The following is an 11,297-nucleotide window of genomic DNA, read 5'->3' as shown; positions in this document are numbered from 1 at the left end:
CATTCTGCAATATTTGGCAAAGCTTCTAGAGTTTTGTCTGAGCTTCGCAATGTATTACCGACATCTGCGCTGAAGCATTCTTTGTGGTCTACGACATTATATGCATGACGTCGGCGTCTCGGTTGATGCAACCACTTTACGTTTCCATTCAGCATTAGTTGTTGTACATCATGTAACTTCTTCCCTGCAACATGGGGTAGAGACTGTATGTAACGGATCATTCCTTGTGTCAGGCTGGTTACACAACAGGCAGCACTTTGCTGTTGCGAAGGAAGCTTAGGTCTACTACAGGGAGGCTCGGTGGTGCTCACTGGGACATCACCACTACAATTATGTTCATGTAATTTGTATTCTGATTCTTCCCCGCACCCGGCCGGGAGTCATTCCCCGCACCCGGCCGGGAGTCATTCCCCGCACCCGGCCGGGAGTCATTCCCCGCACCCGGCCGGGAGTCATTCCCCGCACCCGGCCGGGAGTCATTCCCCGCATCCGGCCGGGAGTCATTCCCCGCATCCGGCCGGGAGTCATTCCCCGCATCCGGCCGGGAGTCATTCCCCGCATCCGGCCGGGAGTCATTCCCCGCACCCGGCCGGGAGTCCTCCATGTATCCGACTGGGAGTTACACGCGCTTCCTATTCTTATTCTCTAAAGAGTTTTTCAGCAGATTTGGGATCGTTCACTAATGTCTACTCTTGTTTGAGACCAACATGGTGAGCAGATGTTAAAGTTCGTGTCCGTATTGCTGCTGTCATTGTCATCATGTGAGTCTTGAATTTCCTCAACTTCTTCCTTAATGTCTTTCTTCATACGTCAGTTCGTGAAACAGAGGAATAACGAAGTGAATGAGCAATAAAGCTGACAAACCCATCCGTACTGAAATTAAACACTAAAAATAGGTACGTCAATAATTAACTAGAATAGGTCCAAATACCTATCTATATAGCCTTTTATCACAGAAACCGTTAATTCTGTTCAAAACCTGGTAATAACCTTTTTTGTACACAAAATTACTTTTAAAATGAGGTATATTATATTACAATCAAAGACAAAATAACGAATATAGCATAATTTTAATAATTATGGAAGGCCGCCAATTTGATGTCATCATTATTCGCTACAGAATTTGTTGTGCCACCATACAGATTATTCAGTTTATGTTTGAATAAAACCATCGCCACTATTTCATCCCGAATGCTGCCACGGAATTACCATATGCTCCCCCGTTAATAAATAAAATTAACCCGAGACATTAATAAATGTTTGATGGCTGATCTTGTACTGAGAGATCTTCAACACTTCATGTGCGACAAGTTGTGAGTTATTAAATTAGATGTATATAAGATTTAGGGAGAAGCGAAAAGAGTTGTTCTTGAGATGATAGAATAGGAAATGTTTCACTTGCTGCTGTAAAACCTTTAAAGTTGGACTACCAGGTCAGCACAAAAACGTGAGAGCGCTGACTGCAGCTTAACTTCCAGTGACTTTAATACAAGTTTGAAAGCAGCAAACGTGGCAAAGTCTTTTTAGAATCTTCACCCGAGCGACTTGACCTCATTTCAAACTCGGCTGCATCAACGAGGTAGGTTCTTACAATCATTCTAAAATTTGGTTCTAGTTTAGATTTATCTCTCGTGTATAAACTGGAGACTAAGTAATGGCTGAAGTTTCACTACTGATTACAGAAACTATGATAAACACAGGATAATACCTTGCAATCCGTCTCTCTCACACACACACACACACACACACACACACGGGGCCTCGTGGTTGAGTGGACAGCGCTTTGGGGTTGTGGTACTAAGGGCCAGGGTTCGATTCCCGGTCGAGGAATCTTCACACCTTTGAAGCCAGATTTGACAATTTGAACATCAGAATAGTTCAATTTAAACGCAACAGGTACAAGACAAGTGGGCGGAGCGTCAAGACCTATAGTGGGCCAGCCAGAGGCTTAGGGCCCGCGGGCCCGCGCAGGAACATCCTTGAAAAAAAATATCTAGACCTAGACCTCACTTCCCCTGTAGACACTGATAGGTAAGTACTCAGGGCCTCGCGGCTAAGTCCAAAGGTCTTCGGAGCTGTGTGGACGGCGCTATGGGGTCGCAGTCGTAAGGTTCCTGGTTCGATTCCAGGCCGAGGTAGAAACAAATGGGCAGAGTTTGTGTCACCTGATGTTCCTGTTCACCTAACAGTAAATAAATAGCTAATGTGCAGAGAGACAGCTACAGTCCCGCTGCTGTGCCAGGTTAGTCCACTACGGGCTCACCATAGCCCGTGTTACTTGGAACTTTTTATTCCCAGTAGTGGACTCTAAAACAACATAGCTGATGGGGGCTTCATCTTGGGGATGTGTGTATAATTAGCCAAGTGTAGTTACAGGATGAGGGCAACGTTCGTGGTGTCCGGCCTTCCCAGTACTCTGTTATATGGCTCTTAGATCCTGAGAAGTATTCCCGTTGTTCGGGACAGGAAGCCTGCACTTAGGCTTAACGAGGTCTCCGCTAGACTAACTGCTGACCATCCTCAGGATGCAACCCACATCAGTTGCCTAACTTCAAAATAGAGAAATCAGATGAAAGGAAACCTGTCAAACCGTTTTTGTACTGCCAGGGATTGAGGGTTGGGGGTGGGTGGGGGTGGGTGGGGGTGGGTGGGGGTGGGTGGGGGTGGGTGGGGGTGGGTGGGGGTGGGTGGGGGTGGGGGTGGGTGGGGGTGGGTGTGTGGGTGTGTGGGTGTGTGTGTGTGTGTGTGTGTGTGTGTGTGTGTGTGTGTGTGTGTGTGTGTGTGTGTGTGTGTGTGTGTGTGTGTGTGTGTGTGTGTGTGTGTGTGTGTGTGTGTGTGCTCACCTAGTTGAGCTTGCAGGGTCAAGCCTCTGCTCTTAAGCCGCGCCTTTTGATCATCATTTGTTCAATGTAGTGATTCTTCTTACTCTTTTTCTCTTACAATGTTTACATTTAAGTGGTGTATCGAAATGGCTTCGACAATTTTCGCATCTGGTCGGTTCCACTTATTTACGACTCTGAGACTGCAAAAAGTTCTTTCTGACATTCCTGTGGCTCGTCTGTGTTTCCAGTATCCAATTGTTCTTCTGTTCCTTGATTTGAACATTGCTTCTATATCTACCTTTTTTTTAATCCTCCCTTAATATCGTGTATGTCGTCGTCATTTCTGCTCTGTTCCCTCTTTTCTCCAGTTGCCCCACTCTCTCTTCAAAGGTCAGTCCACTTACCTCAGGAACGAGCCTTGTTGCATATTTTTGGACTTTCTACTTTAACTTTGTATTTCTTTAGGTAGGGGTTCCATGCTGGGGCAGCATACTCAATAATAGGTCTCACAAAGAATGTATACTGCGCGTGGAAGGGATCTTTGTCTAACTTCCTGCAGGGCAACCGGACGTGTGGCAGTATGGCATATGCTGGTCTTGTTGTTCGTCGATGTGTGCCTCTGGTGATTGATCCCGAGTTATGTCTACTCCTAAGTCTCTCTCTGAGACGTTGGAAGTTGCCTTCCCTTCATCTTATACTGAATATGAGGTTTTCATGCTCCAACGCTCCTCATAATCTTGCATTTGTCAGGGTTGAAGTCTAGTAGCCATTTCTGAGAATATCTTTGAAGATTGTCTAGGCCATCTTGTAATTGTTTGTAGTCCTCAGTTCTATTTTGCCTTAATATGTTAGCAACGTCAGCAAACATGAATAAAAATTGGCTTGCTCTTTGTTAGATCGTTTACATAAATTGAAAACAGGATGAGCTCTACTACCGACCCCTGAGGTACTGCACTCGTTACCTTTGTCCATTCTGATAACTCTACATTTGCTGTGACACACTGCCTTCTTCCTGATAGGTACTCTTTCGCCACTTTAGTATTTTTCCAGATACACCAACCTGTTTTTCGAGTTTGCATTGAAGATTCCTGTGACGAACAGTGTCAAAAGCTTGGTGACAGTCCTGGAAAATGCAGTCTGCACAGCTCTCTAACTTGTTCACACTAACTGTTGTCATCTTGTAACAGAACTTTAATAAGTTGGTCAAGCAAGATTTTTCTTTGCTGAATCCATGTTGATGCATAGAAACATCAATTTATGTCCTAAATGGTCGATGCGCTTTATTTTTATTAGTATTTCTATCTTGAGGTTATCTTGAGATGATTTCGGGGCTTTTAGTGTCCCCGCGGCCAAGGTCTCCACCCCCAGGAAGCAGCCCGTGACAGCTGACTAACACCCAGGTACTGACGACTTCTAATGGAGTCATCAATTCTAGAATTACAGCACAAGGGTACACCACAACGCTTCAGCTGCCTCGTTTAGGATCCATGGCGAGATCTTGCCAGGGCCCGTGGCTTTCATAACATCCAACTTTTCTAATTGTTTCTATACTTCCTTCCTTTACTTCTATTTCAGTCATGTAGCAGCGCTTGTTCCGTTAGAAGTCGTCTATCTGGAGAAAGGTCTGGTTCGATCTTGAAAACTTCTTAGAAACTTGTATAGAGTTCTTCACACACGTATCATTGTGCAGCCGCCTCCTCTTTTGCATAACAATCACTTGATCATTAACAGACATCTTCCTTATGTGGATATATCGTTGTTTAGGCTGATCCTTGGCCTTGGATGCTACATCATTCTCCTACATTTCTGCTGCTCTTGAGTGCCTGTGTATTCACTGCTCTCTTGCATGCAAGTCGAAGTTCTCCTCTGACTTGGGTTCCCTGTATTTGTTCTCCAAGCTCCTTTACTTCTCCCTTTTGCCTCTAAGCATATCAAAGCATTTGATAGCACATCTATCAAAGCATTTGATAGCACATCTATCAAAGCATTTGATAGCACATCTATCAAAGCATTTGATAGCACATCTATCAAAGCATTTGATAGCACATCTATCAAAGCATTTGATAGCACATCTATCAAAGCATTTGATAGCACATCTATCAAAACATTTGATAGCACATCTATTAAAGCATTTGATACCACATCTATCAAAGCATTTGATAGCACATCAAAGCATTTGATAGCACATCTATCAAAGCATTTGATAGCACATCTATCAAAGCATTTGATAGCACATCTATCAAAGCATTTGATAGCACATCTATCAAAGCATTTGATAGCACATCTATCAAAGCATTTGATAGCACATCTATCAAAGCATTTGATAGCACATCTATCAAAGCATTTGATAGCACATCTATCAAAGCATTTGATAGCACATCTATCAAAGCATTTGATAGCACATCTATCAAAGCATTTGATAGCACATCTATCAAAGCATTTGATAGCACATCTATCAAAGCATTTGATAGCACATCTATCAAAGCATTTGATAGCACATCTATCAAAGCATTTAATAGCTTATGTCTAAGAATATTCATATCAAAGTCGATATTGCGTGCATGCACACGCAAGCACACACTACCCCAAGGGATAAACGTGCCAAGAGAAAAAAAAATCTATTGGCTCCTCTATCCCTTATGGGTGTATGTGCTTGCGTGCGCGTGCACGCAATATAGACTGATACGAAAATAACACATTATGTTTCTATAAATTTTTTTTATATTTCAGCGAAAGGTTGTGATATGTTGGGAGCAATCTAGCGTTAGGAGCGTGCAATAAGGAGAAGTCGGCTGGAATATATGATGCTCCTGCCTACTTTAGTTCAAATACAGGGGAAAAGGAAAGCAAATTGTTCCATTGAGGGAAAACATGTTTTCTGCCTTGACAGTGAAGAGCAGTGTTGGTGCTGGAGAGTTGGTCCACAGCCAAGCCAGATGCCCTGCTGGTGTTGGTCCATAGCCAGGCCAGATGCCCTGCTGGTGTTGGTCCACAGCCAGGCCAGATGCCCTGCTGGTGGTGGTCCACAGCCAGGCCAGATGCCCTGCTGGTGTTGGTCCACAGCCAGGCCAGAAGCCCTGCTGGTGTTGGTCCACAGCCAGGCCAGATGCCCTGCTGGTATTGGTCCACAGCCAGGCCAGGAGCCCTGCTAGTGTTGGTCCACAGCCAGGCCAGATGCCCTGCTAGTGTTGGTCCACAGCCAGGCCAGATGCCCTGCTAGTGTTGGTCCACAGCCAGGCCAGATGCCCTGCTAGTGTTGGTCCACAGCCAGGCCAGATGCCCTGCTAGTGGTGGTCCACAGCCAGGCCTGATGCCCTGCTAGTGTTGGTCCACAGCCAGGCCAGGAGCCCTGCTAGTGTTGGTCCACAGCCAGGCCAGGAGCCCTGCTAGTGTTGGTCCACAGCCAGGCCAGATGCCCTGCTAGTGGTGGTCCACAGCCAAGCCAGATGCCCTGCTGGTGTTGGTCCACAGCCAGGCCAGATGCCCTGCTGGTGTTGGTCCACAGCCAGGCCTGATGCCCTGCTAGTGTTGGTCCACAGCCAGGCCAGATGCCCTGCTAGTGTTGGTCCACAGCCAGGCCAGATGCCCTGCTAGTGTTGGTCCACAGCCAGGCCTGATGCCCTGCTAGTGTTGGTCCATAGCCAGGCCAGATGCCCTGCTAGTGTTGGTCCACAGCCAGGCCAGATGCCCTGCTAGTGGTGGTCCATAGCCAGGCCAGATGCCCTGCTAGTGGTGGTCCATAGCCAGGCCAGATGCCCTGCTAGTGTTGGTCCACAGACAGGCCAGATGCCCTGCTAGTGGTGGTCCATAGCCAGGCCAGATGCCCTGCTAGTGTTGGTCCACAGCCAGGCCAGATGCCCTGCTAGTGGTGGTCCATAGCCAGGCCAGATGCCCTGCTAGTGTTGGTCCACAGCCAGGCCAGATGCCCTGCTAGTGGTGGTCCATAGCCAGGCCAGATGCCCTGCTAGTGTTGGTCCACAGACAGGCCAGATGCCCTGCTAGTGTTGGTCCACAGCCAGGCCAGATGCCCTGCTAGTGTTGGTCCACAAAAAGGCCAGATGCCCTGCTAGTGGTGGTCCACAGCCAGGCCAGATGCCCTGCTAGTGGTGGTCCACAGCCAGGCCAGATGCCCTGCTAGTGTTGGTCCACAGACAGGCCAGATGCCCTGCTAGTGTTGGTCCACAGACAGGCCAGATGCCCTGCTAGTGTTGGTCCACAGACAGGCCAGATGCCCTGCTAGTGGTGGTCCATAGCCAGGCCAGATGCCCTGCTAGTGTTGGTCCACAGCCAGGCCAGATGCCCTGCTAGTGTTGGTCCACAGCCAGGCCAGATGCCCTGCTAGTGTTGGTCCACAGACAGGCCAGATGCCCTGCTAGTGGTGGTCCATAGCCAGGCCAGATGCCCTGCTAGTGTTGGTCCACAGCCAGGCCAGATGCCCTGCTAGTGTTGGTCCACAGCCAGGCCAGATGCCCTGCTAGTGTTGGTCCACAGCCAGGCCAGATGCCCTGCTAGTGTTGGTCCACAGCCAGGCCAGATGCCCTGCTAGTGGTGGTCCACAGACAGGCCAAATGCCCTGCTGGTGTTGGTCCACAGCCAGGCCAGATGCCCTGCTAGTGTTGGTCCACAGCCAGGCCAGATGCCCTGCTTGTGTTGGTCCACAGCCAGGCCAGATGCCCTGCTAGTGTTGGTCCACAGCCAGGCCAGATGCCCTGCTAGTGTTGGTCCACAGCCAGGCCAGATGCCCTGCTAGTGTTGGTCCACAGCCAGGCCAGATGCCCTGCTAGTGTTGGTCCACAGACAGGCCAGATGCCCTGCTAGTGTTGGCGGAGAAAGTTATGACTGACGATGGGCGGTAATATTTGTGAAAGGAACCGGGTTTTCCTTGGTCTGCAGAACTCATATAGAATAGCGTTTGAGATGGAACCATTTCTTATGGGTTAATTAAAAAGCTGGATAAAAGAACAGCGCCCGAAATGTCAAGCTGATAAACGTCAAGGAAATGGCCCCTCTCTGGCCATCCACTGCGTCTGACCAGCCCCCCTGGTTCCACTAGTGTGTAATGGTCTTCATTTATTCATTTAATACCTCTCAGTACGAGAGGCACGGAAGGTCCGGACAAATGGTTCCAGTCTTGGTCGACCAGCCAGCGGAGAGAGGCTGATCAATTCTCATGGCCGCAGGATTATGCTCAAGAGCCCCATAGGCAGATCCCGGGCTGGAGAAGCAATGATACTATGTACGGCTGGTAGTGGGACGGTCACATTAGAGCCTTAAGGAGAGACTCATTCGCTACGGTCAACTTCGTCTTTTCTGTGCGGGGGAATGAGCGGGCACCCACGAAACTATAAGTAAATACTACGTGCTAAGAATGTCGTTTTTAATGCGAATATATATATATATATATATATATATATATATATATATATATATATATATATATATATATATATATATATATATAAATTCTACAACCACTAGCACGAATAGCGTTTCGGGCAGGTTCTTATGGGTAACAACCAGGTACCCATTCACTGCTGGGTGAACAGGGGCTACAGTTAAGGATTGGAGCCCGGTCAATCCTCCCCGGCCAGAAAAAGAACCAAGACCAAAGCGCCGGGCGAGTGTTTTACCACTGCGCCTCGGAGACTGCAAGTGTACTACGGGGGTACCTAACTGAACCTATGTGTGTCTGTCTCATCCATATCCTCCCTCTCTCCTCCCTTTCTTGGTCTTCTTCCCCTTTCCCACCTCTCCTCTTCCCTCCCTTCTCTCCACCCTCCCCTTCTCCTTTTCCCCCATCTTCCTACCCACCCCTCTTTCCCTCCTCCTCTGAAAATTTACTTTTACTAATGATTATTATCTGCAAACTTTTGGAATGGCGACGGGAAATCCATTATCTCCATTGCTTCCAAATTTCCACGTGGAATTTTGTGAAAAGAAATTTGTTTATAAAATTACCCCTTGAATTATTCCGTGGTTTAGGTACGTTGATGATATTGTGTGTATTTGCCTTTCAAATGTAAATTGAGATGGATTTTTAGCAAAACTTAAAGTCAACTTTAAAAAATCTACTATAGAGACTTAAATTAATAAAAGTCTACCATTTTGGATATCTTAATTCATGGGGAGGATTTTTCCCGTATGTTTCAGTGTTTACAAAATGCCTACAAACAATTCAATCAATTTGTCTTACGTTCACTATTTCTCTGGACACGTATGTTAAAATTCTATTTTTCTTCTATGTACCTAAGAACTTTCCGAGGTGTTAGTCCAGAGTTCTTGGATGAGTTGTTTGAAAATATGGATTCTATTGGACTCGAGCGTTGCTATCTAGTTAGTTTTTATTTTCATTTTGCCGTAGGTAACTCAACGTAAATATTATGACAATTTGTGCTGGGAAAAATTGGGTCAAAAAAGTGCAATAGGGAGCCGGTCGGCCGAGCGGACAGCACACTGGGCTTGTGATCCTATGGTCCTGGGTTCGATCCCAGGCGCCGGCGAGAAACAATGGGCAGAGTTTCTTTCACCCTATGCCCCTGTTACCTAGCAGTAAAATAGGTACCTGGGTGTTAGTCAGCTGTCACGGGCTGCTTCCTAGGGGGTGGAGGCCTGGTCGAGGACCGGGCCGCGGGGACACTAAAGCCCCGAAATCATCTCAAGATAACCTCAAGATATGCTTACCATATTTTTCTGGGTTCAAAAACATTACAAAGGCCTTGAAACTATTTGATTTATATGTATTGTTTAATTAAGAAAATACCATGAAAAAATTAATAGTTAGAAACAGTCCTCGCAGTGATAACTGGCATTCACAAAAAAAAAAAAAAAAAAAAAAAAAAAAAAGATATATTCTACATAGGTCAAACATCCGAAGATTTGAATTTTCGAATTTAACAAATATTCTGTAAGAAGTGGCCAAATATCCAATAGTCTACTTATTAATTTCTTAGAAAATTCTCATGGAAATTGATTAGAATCACAAATTGTAAAAATAATTTTTAGTATATTATCAACCCAGCTTTAATACAAATAACAAAGCCTTATAACATGACTATTTATGAAGATTTGTACACTTTGGATACATTTTAAAGGATTAATTAAAATGATCTTAGATGATTATTAGAGAGGTATCCCAATATCCCCGTAAAGAGAGGGGTATCCTCATATATCCCCATAGAGACATAACTTCCTGGAACTACAAGTTTTGTCCATTAGGAAGTCCGCATTTTCCTCCTTTACTTACGTTCATGATTAAGTATTAAAACTGTTTTTTCGCCTCACACTCACACACGCACAACAAGGTGAATACACACACACACACACACACACACAGTATTAAGACAGAGGAGGACAGCTTGAGGCTTCAAGAAGACCTGGACAAGCTACAGGAATGGTCGAACAAATGGTTGTTAGAGTTTAACCCAAGCAAATATAATGTAATGAAGATAGGGGTAGGAAGCAGGAGACCAGATACAAGGTATCATTTGGGAGACGAAATGCTTCAAGAGTCAGAGAAAGACCTGGGGGTTGATATCACGCCTGACCTGTCCCCTGAAGCTCATATCAAGAGGATAACATCAGCAGCATATGCCAGGCTGGCTAATATAAGAACGGCCTTTAGAAACTTGTGTAAGGAATCTTTCAGAACAGTATATACCACATATGTCAGACCAATCCTGGAGTATGCGGCTCCAGCATGGAGTCCATATGTAGTCAAGCATAAGACTAAACTGGAAAAGGTTCAAAGGTTTGCCACCAGACTAGTACCCGAGCTGAGAGGTATAAGCTACGAGGAGAGACTACGGGAATTAAATCTTACTTCGTTGGAAGACAGAAGAGTTAGGGGGGACATGATCACCACATTCAAGATTCTCAAGGGAATCGACAGGGTTGATAAAGACAGGATACCTGGGAGTTAAACAGCTGTTACGGACTGCTTCTTCCTCTGTGTGTGTGTGTGTGTGTGTGTATGAAAATAATTAGTAGTTAGTAACAGTTGATTGACAGGCGAGAGGCGGAACGAAAGTGCAGATCTCAACGCCCGCAAGTACAACTAGGTGAATACATGTACACACTTGGGAATAAAATAAGTTTTATGGCCAATAATGAACTTCACAACCCAGGACAACATGGATGTAGATCGGGAAGATCCTGTCTGCCACAGTGACTCAATCACTATGGCAAAACCACAGAAGCTTTATAAGAAAAACAAAATGAAAATGTTGTATACAGACTTTACAAAGGTATTCGACAATGTAGTGATAGCCCATAAAATGAGATCATTAGGAATAACGGTTAAAGTGGGACGTTAGATTTTAAACTTTGTCAAGCAGAATGTATAGCAGTAGGCCTCCGTCAGTCTCAGGAGACAGTAACAGTCAATCTATTAAGATCAAGTCCAAGTGCAGTGAAAAGCTCGTTACCAACGCCGTTCGGACACCGTACCGACGCCGTTCGGACACCGTACCGACGCCG

At 45.8% G+C, this 11,297-nt stretch overlaps 1 protein-coding gene across 1 annotated transcript; it reads right to left on the bottom strand.

Moving 5' to 3' along the window:
- Nucleotides 1-307: 307 nt before the first annotated feature.
- Nucleotides 308-604, bottom strand: LOC123769338 (small proline-rich protein 3-like). The gene has a single exon (XM_045760449.2). It carries the CDS (start codon nt 602-604, stop codon nt 308-310), a length of 297 nt encoding a protein of 98 aa, XP_045616405.2.
- Between the last annotated feature and the right edge of the window lie 10,693 nt (nt 605-11,297).

The sequence above is a fragment of the Procambarus clarkii genome, chromosome 66, assembly GCF_040958095.1.
Source record: "Procambarus clarkii isolate CNS0578487 chromosome 66, FALCON_Pclarkii_2.0, whole genome shotgun sequence".
NCBI classification, from domain to species: Eukaryota; Metazoa; Arthropoda; class Malacostraca; order Decapoda; family Cambaridae; genus Procambarus; species Procambarus clarkii.
This window is presented reverse-complemented; position numbering and strand designations above follow the sequence as displayed.

Bases quoted from the DNA above. Each gene is read 5' to 3' on its own strand.
- LOC123769338 (XM_045760449.2), bottom strand. From the start codon at position 604: ATGGAGGACTCCCGGCCGGGTGCGGGGAATGACTCCCGGCCGGATGCG.